Source organism: Sphaerodactylus townsendi, linkage group LG11 (genome assembly GCF_021028975.2).
Source record: "Sphaerodactylus townsendi isolate TG3544 linkage group LG11, MPM_Stown_v2.3, whole genome shotgun sequence".
Lineage (NCBI taxonomy): Eukaryota > Metazoa > Chordata > Lepidosauria > Squamata > Sphaerodactylidae > Sphaerodactylus > Sphaerodactylus townsendi.
Window position 1 is genome coordinate 28,861,951 of NC_059435.1, and position 15,103 is coordinate 28,877,053.

The window sequence follows — 15,103 nt, forward strand, 5'->3', positions numbered from 1 at the left end:
TTCTGCATTGATGCCACTCTTGGTTCCTCAAATACCCAGGAACCCTGGTTTCCATTTTGCCTTACCCTCTGGGCCTCAACCGTTTGCTGCTCATTCCCCTGGTCTACTGCTACTATTGGGCCTGAAACACCTTTCCTCTCTTGGTTCACATGTCTGTGGATCACCCGCCCATCTTCCGTTTCCACCTGATATGACAGTGGTCCTGTTGGCTGCCTCCCTACTGCCGGAAACCAATAAGGGCCTGCTCCATAGTTTCTGCATACACACTGTCATCTACTCTTTTTTGCTTCCAAGTTGACTATGTCACAAAAGCATACCAGAAGCAAACAAACAAACAAAAAAGATCTCGTTTCCAAGATTATATTATGTACAGTTGCTTAAGGAATGAACTCTCAGAATTCTTCCCTACAACTCTGATGAGTTATGACGCTCCCTAGCACCATCTGCTGGATTTGGGGGGGTGCAACATGTGTTAAACTATTGTGAAGAAGTCTCCCTTGAGCCAATAAATTCATCTCAGCAAGTGGGTCAAAAGCCCCTAGAAAGAGACTGTGGTGGTTGTGTTGAAGGAGCAGTTTTTATGGGAGGGCGTTTTCATCAGGGATGTCTTGCAAACCACTAAGGTCTGCAACAGATAGTTGTGGTTTTTCCGGGCTGTGTGGCCATGGTTTAGCAGATCTTGTTCCTAACGTTTTGCCTGCATCTGTGGCTGGCATCTTCAGAGGTGTATCACAGAGGGAAGGCTGTTACACACTGAGTCCAGTCTGTTACACTGTTACACACTGGACACAGAGCGTAACAGACTTCCCTCTGTGACACACCTCTGAAGATGCCAACCATAGATGCAGGCAAAACGTTAGGAACAAGATCTGCCAGACTACAGCCACACAAAGTCTGGAAAACCACAACAACCAGGTCTATAAGACCTGGTTCATAAGAATGTCCTTATATGTTAACCAGTTTTTCCCTTCATTTATATCTTTAATTTTAAGGACCTCCAACCTTGAAATCCATAATGGTACCTTCCTGTAGAAAAAGTATCTATACTTGTCCCATATTCTAATCAGCATTCTCCTTACATAATGATTTTGGAAGGATTTAAATTTCTTTGCATCCTCTGACCATAATCTACTGTGCCACCCTGTTGGTAAATCCCAACCTTCTAAGGTCAATAAGTTGTTATCTTTTAACTTGATCCATTTCTATACCATTTCTTTACATTGGTTGTGTAGATTTAAATCTGGTTGTGTCCATCTTCCATCTTTCTGATGTAAGATTAAGGTTTTGTATTTTATCCTGGGCTTTTTGCCTTCCCAGATGATTTTTACAGCAGCCTCCTCCACTGCTTAAAGGGCTTTAAGGTATTGACAAAAGGAATATTCGGAAACAAATGCATCATTCTCTGTAAAACTGGCATTTTAATTAATGCTATCCATCCAAGCATTGAGAGTTTTATCTTGCTCCATTTTTTGAGATCCAGATCAATTTCTTTCCATAATTTAGCATAATTACTATTGTAAATGTTCAGACTATTATTACTAAATGTAATCCCTAAATATTTGACTTCATCACTTTATGGTGATGAAGTAGTTGAGAAAAAGAAAATGAAAAACTGTTACCCGATATTGAGGCTAATATTGTATAGCTGCATTAATATATTGGCCACATAACGACAAATTTGGATATGTCCTTTCCTACCTGAGGGATTACTGAGATGGAATGGTTTGCTAATTCTTCTGACCAAGATTTGTTAACTCTTCCTTCTATTAAAAATACTTTGATACAGTTTCAGTAAACATGGAACTAATTGCTCAATAAACACCTTATAAACCCTGCTCCCTAGTCCTCCACCTGGAAATGTATTAATTTAATTTCATCCAATTCAGTTAGTCTGTCTAGCCAGCTTCGGAGCTCTTCAGAGATATGTGGAGTAGACAGGCGGCTTTTTTTTTGCTAGCACCCCGTGAACTCCGTTCAGCTCTTCTCTTCTGAGGGTCAGATCTGTTCTGAATAATTAAAAGGATATTGGAAAACTCCAGCAGGTGGCAGTCTTGGCTTTTATTTCTCCTCCCATTGTAGTATTCTTCAACGTAGATTATAACTTACTTTTTGTGAATAATAAATTGTAAACAGTGCTATGTGTGTTTTAAATGGGAGTAGCTCCGTGGCATAGCGCCAAGGGGGCAGCGGAGTGTGCGACACACCAGAGGCACGCTGGTGCGGGGGCGTGGCCAGGGCATGGCAAGGGCATTCTGGTGGCATGGCAGGGGTATTCTGGGGTGGAACGGGGCAGGCGGGGCCATGGTAGGGGGCTCAGGGGACACACGTGTCCTGGGCGCAGTTCCGCCTTGCTCTGGCCCTGAAGTAGCTGCTATGCTTCCTTATGGAATTCATTAAATCTCCGCATATATCCCATAAACCATGTACTTTGAGAGTGTGAGAGAACTAATGCGCCTACCCTAATTATAATAAGTCGGGGGGGGGGAGGGAGCAGCGTTAGAGCTGTAGTCTGCTGAGACCATTTTATGAAGTAACTGCCAAGGTCATCTTAACTATATTCACTCAAAAAGCAAATCCCGCTTCTTCAACTGGGCTTATTCCCTTGTAAACACCTGAGCTGGCAACTGATGCATGTGTGCAAGGAGAGGAAATGTGATTGTAAGAACCTGAAGGACATGAGGCCTTGAACACTGATCCGGAACATAGCGACAATTTCGTTAGCTGAGGCTAAGAAGGGAAGAACCTCCGGTCCTAACTTCATTGCTCCAGGCATACCCTGAGTGATTGGATTGCCAAACTGTCTAGAGAAATTTTCTTGTGTGGCCTCATAGGGAAATTTTGATACGTTGTGGGTGAAATGGGCACTTTGGGCTGGGATCTCTTCTACTGCGCACCTTCATTGTCCGAGCAGTCAACTTGGAATACCTGCCCACATCTCCAACTTCTTGCAGAACCAAGAAAGCCCGTTGCCACTTGGGATATATTTGTGGGTTAATGGGTTGGCATGAGTCAGCTTTAAGAAGTGGGAACTGTTCTATCTAAGCACAGTTATCCCTTCCACATCGAGACTTTCCCCATCACAGTTTTGATATAGGCCATCAGACAACACAGAAAAAGTTTAGGAACTCGGAAATACATACAATGTACATGTACTATGTTTAGTATTGCATAATATCAACATTTTACCTATTAATATCCATAACTTTTAAATGAAAAAGTAAAAATTCAGACTTATTCTCTGGTGCAAAGGGAGAACCAAACATTTTTTATGTAGATTTCCAGGTTACGGGGGACACTGTGCCCCAATCCCCAGCGATGTGGAAGGGATAACTGTAGCTTATTCGAGCTAAAAGGAGATTTCTTGCTCTTTTCAGAGGAGCTCAGGGGGTCCAGTGTTTTCTTTTATCCTATATTCTTAACGTCCTGACCTGGATCTCCCAGGCTAGCATGATCTTTTCAGACTTCAGGAGCTAAGCGAGATCAACCCTGGAAAGAATTTGCATGGGAGCCCTCCGAGGAATTCCAGGGTCATGCTGTGGAGGCAGGCCATGGCAAACCATTTCTGAACATGTTTTGTCTTGAAAATCCCACCAGGGGTCACCACAAGTCAGGAGTAACTAGACGGCAAAAAAAAAATAGTTCACAATAGCTTCAGGCTGAAGGCTAGGCTGCCCCCATTGCCTGTTCTGTGGGGCTTCAAGGAGATTAATGGGATCTGAAACATCATTTTAAAAATTCTGCGCCAATGCAAATCACTAAAGGTAATTACAGGGTCTTGAAAAAGCAATGTTTCACATCAGAGACATCTTCTTGTTTGGAAGTGGTGTGGAATTCTGTTGTTTCTCTTAACTTTCTCAGCCCCACCCACCTGACAATGGGTCTGTCGTGGAGAGAGGAAGGGAAAGGAGTTCGTAAGCCACCTTGAGTCTCCTTACAGGTGGGATATAAATCCAAACTCTTCTTCGTTCTCCGGTGGCTCTGCACTGGGAAGACAGAGTTCATCTACTGGAGTGGGGTATGGACATCTGGTACCACAGGATCCGGTATGTATTGTGTGATTTGTTGTCAGCGTAGAAAGCTTTGGAAAAAGTAAGAAAGGGGTCCTTGCTCTTGGGCAGATTGGCATGGGTGCTCTCCATTTTGGGGGCCCCCATATGAGACCTTTGGGGTGGGGCAAGCCTTGGTACCGCTTGCCCAGGCAGGAGCTGCTGGTGGCTCACACCCCCAGGCAGCAAGGGTAATTTCATTTAGAGGCTAGTGCCCAGATGGCTCCCACTGTTATACTGCTTTTGGTTCCTCCAGCACTCAGGCCTGGGGGAAGGGTATCACTGGGGGCAGCAAGCGTGCTGCCCAGCGATCATATCTGTGCTCCCTCAGCCAGCAAAAACCAATAAGCAGGATGAGACCTGTTGTTCTGTGTCTAATTGTGGGCCCTGCACTTCTCTCTCCTCTGTCGGAAGACACACAACGAACAACAGTTACAGAGAAGCGCAACCCTGTTTTCATCTTCAGTCTTCGTTGTGATTTTAGTGCGCTACTCACCAAGGAGGTGGGGTAGAATTCTCCTGGAGTCGATCAGAGGACTAGTCAATCAGAGGACTCAATGATGCGGCTGGCCTCCACCCGGGCCAGAGCCTTTACAGCTCTGGCCCCGGCCTGGTGGAACGCTCTCCCTCCAGCTGTCCGGGCCCTGCGGGATCTTAGTGAGTTCCGCAGGGCCTGTAAGACTGAGCTGTTCCGCCGGGCCTTTGGGGAGGCCGGCCACTGATGGCCCCGTGTAACATCTGTAACACCAGTGGATCCTGCCGCTCCTCCTCCTTCTGGCCTTTTTAGGGGATTGTCAGTAGGCGCCATCTATTATGTTGATTTTAGTATGCTGCGTTTTAATGGGGTGGGGTTATTTTATCTATATAGAGCCAACTTAATTAATATTTATTGGATTTGTTTTTGGTTTATGTGCTCTATGTGCTGGGTGACCTTGGGCTAGTCACAGTTCTTCTGAGCTCTCTCAGCCCCACCTACCTCACAGGGTGTTTGTTGTGAGGGGGGAAGGGCAAGGAGATTGTAAGCCCCTTTGAGTCTCCTGCAGGAGAGAAAGGGGGGATATAAATCCAAACTCTTCTTCTTCTTCTTCTATTTTGTTTTGCTGTTCACCGCCCTGAGCCCTCCGGGGGAGGGCGGTATATACGTTTAGCCAATAAATAAAATAAATAATAGTGAATGAATGCCAACTTGTGCGTCTTTCATTGCTTGCAGGCGGAAAAACATGTGATATCGTTTCTATCCAGTGCTAACTGCAGGGGCAAAGTCTGTTTACATAGGGGATTTTCTGGAATCTTACAGACAGTTTGTCTGAAGGGAAGACACTAACAGCCCAGTTCACATTGCGGGGAGTGAATCGCCCCAAGAGGTAATGCAGGGCTGTGTTGGCAGACTTGCCCTCCCCAGCACACTTGCTCCAGTGGGGGACAAATATTCCGGTGGAGAACTGATACAAGGGTGTTCCCGAGGGTAGAGCAGAGATGAGTTGGCTTCCACCCTGGGTTCACGGGGAAGTGCATCCTGGGCCTTAGACTTAGGCATAAGTCCATTGAGCCCTATGGAAGGCTTTCCGGTTTCTTGGAGGGGGGGGTTTCCTCCCTCCCTGTGCTGCTGGAAAAAAAAACCCGGAAGCCCCTGGCAAGACTAAAAACTCTACATTGTTGTGGATTGATTAGATGATGAAAGTAGGATGCCAGATGATCAGGACTGGCAAACTTCCAAAGAATAGCGGATAACAAGTTTTCTTAGCTGCCATATTAGGTTCTTAGAGCTCTATGTCTAAAGTTCTGTAAAGTCCCCATTGTCTTTTATTTATTTATTTTATTTATTTATTCGATTTGATAAACTGCCTTGTCACCGAAGGGCTCAGGGCGGTGTACAACAGCAAATAACAAGACAATAAAACAAACCGAATAGCCCCAATTAAAACAATACAAAACCTTAAAACTATTAAAACTATAGCAGCAGTAACCTACAAAAAATGAATGATAATAAAAGGCGTCTGGGATCAAACCCCAGTGGACAAACCCTGGGCGGGAGGGGGTAGGCAGATGGTCAGATATATAGCCAGTGCGCTGGCAACAAAAGAGGGGTGGGCTCAGCGGCAGCCCCCCCCCCCCAAAGCCCGGTGGAACAACACAGTTTTGCAGGCCCTGCTGAACTCTCTGAGGTCCTTTTTTATTTTTTGTATCCATGGCATCTTGGAATTGATTATGCCTGAACCTAGATACCATGGTTTGACTAACCGTATCCCTTTTGGCAGGCAAGAAACCTTTACCTGAGTTCCTGTCTGTCCCAATAAACTGTACAGACTGGGATGATGTAAGTGCGGACTTTTTCCAGTTAAGTACCAAACCCAGTCTTTGGTAAATCTGGTGGACAAGGGCCAAATGCTGAAGCAACTGTGCACAGGAAAGAGAAGTTATTGACCAGCTGTCCTGGTACAGGTAAATTGTTCAACCTTAGAGTTTTAGGCCCCTTCCAACAAGCCTTATAATCTGATTGACACACAAAAAATCTGTTAGCAACCTGTTGCCCAATAAGGAGTTCACGTGATTTTGACAATTATAATATGTGATTCTAGTAGAATACATTGTTATATATCTTATTATAATGTCAGTGTTCATTCATCTCTATTCTAACCTTTGATCTCTTCATGCCTGTGTTTATTTACGTAGGCCTAAACAGTCGATTAGATATGTTCTCTCACCTCTCTAAATCTGTTTCGTGATGTTATAAATTCTTTAGTGATAAAATCTTCTCTGCTGTGTAACTGCTGACCAGCTGGCCTTTATAGAGAAAACCTTCTTGAAACCTTGGTTCTACAAATCTCTTATTCTTTAATATCAAATACAATTTTAGGCCTATTCTCCATTCTCACACTATGTATTCGTTAAATGTGATCCACAAGTGTATGCATGTTATGACAAAAGTTATGGACTCCCACTGCTTTGCCTCCCACTGCCCTCGGCCCCACCCATGTCACCATGGACATGGGCAAGGTCTAGGGTGCCCACCTCCCCCCTCAGACTCCCTCTGCCAGCTGGGCTCCCAGCCAGCAGCCTGAAGTCTCTTCTGACCTCCTCTTCGGGCAGGCCAGAAGAGACCTTCTTTTATAAGCACTGAGGCTGGGGGGTGGGGCTTGTGGAGCAGGAAGGGGTGGGACTTCCTGCTCCCCAAGCCCCATCCCCTGCCTCAGTGCTTATAAAAGCAGGCTGCCAGCTGGGAGCCCAGCCGGTGGGGAGGTGGGGGAGGAAGGAAGGGGGGAGTCCTGTAGAAAATGGCTGCTTTGGAGGGTGAATTCAATGGTCATAAGACCATCCTGGCGAGTTCCTTCCCCTCTCCAAACCCCACCCTCCCTAGGCTCCACCTCCACTCCAAATCACCAGGAAATTCCTTACCCAGCTTTGGCAACCCTACACTTCGCTCCTTCTGCTAAACAGCCTGTTCAAAGATTGCAAACAAGTATGATGGAATAGGGATTTTATCATATCTTAAGAGGAGTTTTAATAGCCGGATGCCATCTATTTTAAACTTAAATTGGGTTTGATAGTTGAATGCTGCATTTTAAGTCTTAATTCAATTTTATTTTGTTTTATTGTCTGTTTGTTAGTGTTGTACACCGCCCTGAGCCCTCCGGGGGAGGGCGGTATAAAAATGCAATAATTAATTAATCTCTTATTCTTAATTAATTAATCTCTTATTCTTAATTAATTAATATCCTTCTCCAGGACTTACCCCCCTGAAAACTGCCACTTTCACACGTGGGCATGTATGTGTGAGGAGATATGTGGGTAATGGCAGGGGGCAACATCAATTTTTGATGTGGTGATTTTTTGGAAAGAAAATCGCACAAGGGAAGAATTATCTGTCCCCCCTCCCCCCTCCCCCCATATGTCAAAGAAAAAGCATATTTTTATATGACCAAGGAATCACACATAATGTTTCATTTCATCCTAAGCCAGGGTTTCAGTTCCCGGTCATTGTTCAGTTTTATTGAAGTGAAGTCAGTTCGTATATACAGCTGCTGTTTAATCCCTGGAAATGGCCCTTCCTGGCTGTCTTGGATCCCTGGACGTCCTGATGAGGAGGGGGGGGAAACACCCTAGTTTGACTGTTACTATTGGACCACAGTGCCATTTTGACAAAACGATTCGAAGAGCGCACGTATCATTCTTCCCTCAGGATGTGATTGTTCAGGAAGAGGATCAAATGGTTCTGTTGGAGGATCCTGGAATGGATATGCCATCCTCCCCACCTTCTGTTTGACGTGGTCTGTATCAACACACACCTGAGAAGGTTTTTCTCACAATACTAGAACCAGGGGGCATTCATTGAAAATGGTGGGGGGAAGAATTAGGACAAATAAAAGGAAACACTTCGTCATGCAACATGTGATTGGTGTTTGGAATATGCTGCCACAGGAGGTGGTGATGGCCACTAACCTGGATAGCTTTAAAAGGGGCTTGGACAGATTTATGGAGGAGAAGTCGATCTGTGGCTACCGATCTGGATCCTCCTTGATCTGAGATTGCAAATGCCTTAACAGACCAGGTGATGGGGAGCAACAGCCGCAGAAGGCCATTGCTTTCACCTCCTGCATGTGAGCTCCCAAAGGCACCTGGTGGGCCACTGCGAGTAGCAGAGAGCTGGACTAGATGGACTCTGGTCTGATCCAGCTGGCTTGTTCTTATGTTCTTATGTTCTTAAAAACGGACTCCCATCTTTTTCACTCCCTGAAACAGCAGGGCTGGAAGTCACTTGTTGAAATGAATAACTGTCGCTGGCAGAATCCCCACCCCACACCCCACTTGGGCAAAAGTTTATCTCACACCTGACGTGTCAAAGTTGTGGCTGAGGAAGGTGGCCAGACTGTTACCTGGCTGCAGGTAGCCGAGCTCTTCCATGTCTGTCTGCTTGTCCTTTTTACGAACAGCTGGCTCCTACGTGTGAATCCGCTCCCTGCCTCCAGCACAGAAGGAGGCGATCTAAGAATTGAGAACAGTGAGAATGAAGCAGCAGCATGAAGCCGGCATGAAAGAGCGCCCGGAGTCTGGAAGATTCATGCCCTCCTTTCTCTCCCTCTCCCCATCTCACAGCTCCAAGAGGCCACATTTTGGATGTGTGAGTGGAACACCTTCTGGTAGTGGCTGGTGGGTGGCTCCCAGCAGCATTTCCCTTCCCTGGCAGGCTCCTAGAATAGCCCACCACATCCTCATCCTCCTTCCCAAGGCAGAGTGTTTTGATGGGATGGGGTGGGGGGAAGGAGGAACCAGAAAGGAAACGCCACTGAGAGCTGGCTGTCGGAGGCGGTGGCAGCTGGCCGTGCAGGGAGTAGCAGAAGGGTGGGATTTTGAGCTGGCAAAAGCCCGGCCGCCTTTCCCAAGTTGCTGCTGGTGACTTGATGCTGCAGAATGAAGAACCGGCTCCCTGTCGGAGAGCGCAGCGGATGAGAGGGGTCTGCTTTTTGCAGGAGATTTGGGCTGGCTTCAGAGGTGCCTCTTCCTCCCACTCCCTGCCCACGAGAACTGCTTTTCTTCCAGAATTCCTGGCTGCATTTACTGCTGGCAAAAACCCCTGCAGGATGGAGAGTCACACTCTTTGGTTGGTGCAACTTTTCCTCTTTGCACTGTGGGGTAAGTCCTTTGCATGGCTGGTCTCAGACTTGTTCCGAGCCATTGTCAGTGAAAGCATGATGAGTGTTCTGGCATTGTACTGCATTGATAGATTTTTAAATTTTAAGATATACCTATGATTCCCCTCTAAACCTCACCTTGGAATAGCAGTCACGCAGAGCATAGGTTCTGCTAGAAAAAGCAAAATGAGTTTTGCGAAGTTAAAGATCTCTCTTAAATTCCTTCCTGGCTGTGACGTGATCTTGTTTGGAGAAACAGTACAGCTGTTAAAGCAACTTTGATAAAGATTTTTTTTAAATTACATTCCAGAAGAAGGGGGGGGGGGGCAATAATAAAATTTACAGATAAAGACAACCACCCACTGGCCCCTGGGGGCAATAATAAAGTTTGCAGATAAAAACAACCACCCACTGTCCCCTGCCTGTAGCAGCAGTGTGTTTATAGGAGCTGATACCTGCAGTTTTGAAGGGTGTGATGCTCCTAAAAGGGTTTGAGGCAGAAGCGTGGACTGGATTTTGTCCTCTGCTTCCAGATCTATGGAGCTCTTTTCTGTATGACATTAATTATTCATCTTGTACGTTTTGAACTGACCACAGAGCTTTACAGCATTCATTTCGTTTAGCCTTGTAACAAGCCTGTGACGTAGGATATTCTCCTGTTTTGTAAAGTGGGTGGGATAACTAAGGCAGAGCCTGCAAACTTTGCTTAGGTCACTCGGTAGGGGTCCTTTCAAAAGCACAGAGAAACAAAACCCAAGCTTGCCGTGGGGGGACCCAAAGGGGAACTACACAGGTCACAGCTCCTCAGTAAGGGTACTTGTGTGATGCTGGCCATGCATTCACATATTAGTTTGAGGGGTCTGTTCAGCCATGTGTAGTCTGTGGAAGTTGCTCCTTGTGGGTGAAACTTGAATCCACATTCTTCATTGGGTTAAATAAACTCGTGTTGCCCATGTCGCCGGTTACACTGCGAGTGCAGGGATATCTGAGATTGCTGGGATCCTGGAGTCAGGATGCCGCATGGTTTGCATGCGAAATACTGTGTTTCCTTGCGAACCGTGCATCCGAGAATCTCCCCACCCAAGAATCCCCCCCCCCACAGACACACACTTACTGGCACAAAATAGTGGCCACCTAGAGAATCCACTCTAATAGTGGCCGCCTGCAGAATCCACTATAATGGTGGACAGAAGGGAAAGAAATGGAATGCTTCCTGCTTGCCATAGTTGGCACAGGAAGCATCTGAAACCAAGTTAAAGGGGGAAAGTCACTAATTTAGCAACTTTCATTTAACCCGGGTTCAGCCAAACATAATGGGCTAGAACAGTGATAGCGAACCTTTTCGAGACCGAGTGCCCAAATTGCAACCCAAAACCCACTTATTGATCGCAAAGTGCCAACACAGCAATTTAACCTGAATACTGAGGTTTTAGTTTAGAAAAAAAGGTTGGCTTGGAGGCATGCATTACTCGGGAGTAAGCTTGGTGGTAGTCGGTGGCTTTGCTTTGAAGCAACTGTGCAACTCTTCCAACAGGTGAATCACGACCCTAGCAGGGTTTACTCAGAAGCAAGCCCCATTACCAGCAACTGAGCTTACTCCCTGGTAAAGGATCGCACTTTAGTTCTTTGCATGAAAATCAGTGGGGTTTAACAGCGCTGAACAGGGTTACCTACACTGCTTCTCCAAAACTAGGTCTTAGGTTCAATGCTAATAATCGAACCCAGCGGCCTAGGCCAGCCTAGATGTGTGTGAGGCGGGTGGGGACAACTCTGTTTGCGCGTGCCCACAGAGAGGGCTCTGAGTGCCACCTCTGGCACCCGTGCCATAGGTTCGCCACCACTGGGCTAGAAGCATTTAGAGGGAGAGTTCTGTGGGAACTTCTCCCCCATAATGATTTTTTTCATACCCCTGAGCCTGTTACATTTGGCTGGTGTGGAATCAGTCATCCGTAGTTTGAGGGTTAGACCGCTGGCTTCCTTAGGGCATCTGTGTTAGATGGAAGAATCATGGATCTTATATTTGTCTATCTTATATTTAAATCAGAGACTTGGATCACAGCTTTTGTCACTATTTCTGTCAGGGGTAGATTAGATTGTTAAAACAGCCCTGGGGCAAGCTTAGCCAAGTAGTGGGAACGGAGCCTGGAGTGGTGTAAGTGGTCTGCTTGACGTAGAACATAAGAACATAAGAACAAGCCAGCTGGATCAGACCAGAGTCCATCTAGTCCAGCTCTCTGCTACTCGCAGTGGCCCACCAGGTGCCTTTGGGAGCTCGCGTGCAGGAGGTGAAAGCAATGGCCTTCTGCGGCTGTTGCTCCCGAGCACCTGGACTGTTAAGGCATTTGCAATCTCAGATCAAAGAGGATCAAGATTGGTAGCCATAAATCGACTTCTCCTCCATAAATCTGTCCAAGCCCCTTTTAAGTTAGTGGCCATCACCACCTCCTGTGGCAGCATATTCCAAACACCAATCACACGTTGCGTGAAGAAGTGTTTCCTTTTATTAGTCCTAATTCTTCCCCCCAGCATTTTCAATGAATGCCCCCTGGTTCTAGTATTGTGAGAAAGAGAGAAAAATTTCTCCCTGTCAACATTTTCTACCCCATGCATAATTTTATAGACTTCAATCATATCCCCCCTCAGCCGTCTCCTCTCCAAACTGAAGAGTCCCAAACGCTGCAGCCTCTCCTCATAAGGAAGGTGCTCCAGTCCCTCAATCATCCTCGTTGCCCTTCTCTGCACTTTTTCTATCTCTTCGATATCCTTTTTGAGATGTGGCGACCAGAACTGAACACAGTATTCCAAGTGCGGTCGCACCACGGCTTTATATAAGGGCATGACAATCTTTGCCGTTTTATTCTCAATTCCTTTCCTAATGATCCCCAGCATAGTTAGTAGGAATGGACTTCATCAGCAGTGACAATGGGCACAAGTTTGCCTGTCCTATTGTTGTGGCAATGGCTTCGGCCTAAGTCAACGGAACGCTGCCACTCTCGCAGGGGTCATTTGGCCTCGCTTGTTCCAGCCAATCAGTGGCCCACAGGTAGCTTTTCTCATAAGTGAAAAGCATGAGCAGAATTCTTCCTGGACCTGAATGGCCCAGGCTAGCCTGATCTTGGAATCTAAAGCCCTGGTTAATACAAAGTTGGGAGGCCACGAGAAGAAGAAAACTTTGGATCCATGCTTGCCTTTCTCTCCTGTGAGGAGTCTCAAAACAGCTTACAAACTCCTTTCCCTTCCTTTCCCCACAAGAGACACATCATGAGGTAGGTGGGGCTGAGAGAGTTCTGAGACTAGCCCAAGGTCACCCAGCAGACTTCATGTGTTGGAGTGGGGAGACGAATCAGATCAGAGTCTGCCACTTGTGTGGAGAAGAAGGGAATCAAACCCAGTTCTCCAGATTGGAGCCCACCACTCTTAACCACTTCACCATACTGCCCAGGGGGCACTACACAGAGACAGGAAATGACAAACCACTTCTGAAAACTGTATGGGATTGCTGTAAGACAGTATTTTCTCCCACGATCACTCAAGTTCTGTATCTTTTTGTGTGTGTGTATAGGGAACTCTGCTATGCAGCTTTGGTTACTTTTTTTCCTTTTGCTTTTGATCCGTGGTTTAGTTTAGGTGAAAAATCCATTATATAGTGATTTGGTTTTGCTAATGAAAATTAGTTAAAAAATTACCTTGGCAGTGGCTAAATTCTTGGAAAGCATTTTAAACACCCGTATTTAAATGTTTTAAACGTTTTTTCTTTTAAATGGAAATATGCTAATAATTTATATGCCATTAAAGGTTAAAATGAAATTATTTGCCTTTCAAAAAAAAATACAGCGGGTCATATGTCTCAGTATGGGATTTGGAACTCTTCCCCCTTTTCCTTGCAATAGAAAACATCTGTTCCCAGCACTAGATGAGTATCTCTTGGGAAAAGAGACTTTGCCTGTTCTGGGTTTCCCTTATTTTCTCCCTCCCCTTTATCAGTTAGTTGCAGTGTCAAATATTTGTTTGACTCAAGAGCTTATGGTAGTGACAGAACAAACACAAAACAGGCTCTTCTCTGCATAGCAAAAGGCTAGAGATGCAAGTCTGAAACAACTTTTTAAAAAATAAAGCTAAGTTTATCCTTATAAAGCCTGCGAACATAAATTGGGTGTGTATATGTTAGGACTCTGGGTTTAAACATATTTTAATTGTGATAATAAATATGCCTTGTTTGATAATATTTGGGGTTAGCTTTTCTATGTAATAGTTATAGATCTATTTCTTTACAATAATTACAATTCCCCCATGAAACTCTTGCTTAAAGTATCATAATTTGTGCTTGAATGTTTGTTTTATGTCTAATTTAGAAGCAGGTTCTTAAACAGGGCTATGGTTCCCCAGGGATGTCAATTGTTTCCATTGCCAGGGTTGAATTTTTGGAATATTTGATGGAAGTGCCTCTGAACATATGCAGATATCATTTCTGTTACCATTTGAATAACAAGCTAGGAACTCCACATATCAGGTTATTAGGAGAAGAGCTTCAAAATCAAATAGTGTTGTGGTGGTTCTGTATAAATGAACATAAAATCAAATCAAACACACCTAAAATATGTAGTTCTAATGTTTAAGGAGCATATAGTAATTTAAAGAAATTTCCTAAATACTTGTTTTTCTAAACTTTTTATGGACTATATCATGTTTATTTTTAAAGTACCTAAATATATACAGTTACACACATGTAACTGGCTACAACACGCAAACCAGCACAATGTATATATGGCAAAAAGTGCTCTGTTTCAGAGTATCAAATACCTCTTAATGTAAATAAACTGCTACAGTGCATATAACGCATACAAACATTCAAAACATTACAAGAAGACAAATAGACGCACATGTTCAAGCCAGCCAGCAAGCACAGGAAAATACTTGAGAACCAGACACGTGTCGAAAAGGGGTAGGGTGGGGAAAATTGCCCCAGACCCTCCCCCTTCCCCCTCGCCCCGCCCTGCCAGGCACTGTGGAGGCCGTTGCCAGGCGTTCCTGTCCAGCCCTGCCCCAGCGTAGCTATCAGGGGGCGGGGTGGGGACCGGCACAAAAAAAGAGCAAATCTCTTCTCCTCTTCTCCCCTCCTGGCCCTCCAAGCAAAATGCCAGATAAGTGGGGCATGGGGGGGCCATGTGTGGGGGGTGCAAGGAAATGGCTCGGGGGCTGGCGTGGGGGGCAGTGCGGGGACCCATGGGTCAGCGGGCAGAAAACTTGGGAAAACCCTGGGCTCCATTTTTCCCAGCTATGCCTCTGCTGAGAACACAACCGAGTCCCAGTACGTGTAGTCTCAATTCAGGACACACTACAGCAGGGGTGTCCAACTCTGGTGCTTTAGATGTTCATGGACTACAATTCCCATTAGCCCCTGCTGGCATGGTCAATTGGGGCTGATGG

The 15,103-nt window shown here is 45.6% G+C and overlaps 1 protein-coding gene across 1 annotated transcript in view; it reads left to right on the plus strand.

The window, feature by feature from the left end:
• Positions 1-8,931: 8,931 nt before the first annotated feature.
• Positions 8,932-15,103, plus strand: part of LOC125440607 — a 50,104-nt gene continuing 43,932 nt past the window's right edge. Inside the window, exon 1 of the mRNA XM_048510472.1 lies at positions 8,932-9,677. Within this exon, the coding sequence (XP_048366429.1) occupies positions 9,446-9,677 (232 nt within the window). The 5' untranslated portion in view covers positions 8,932-9,445. The remainder of the gene's footprint in view (positions 9,678-15,103) is intronic.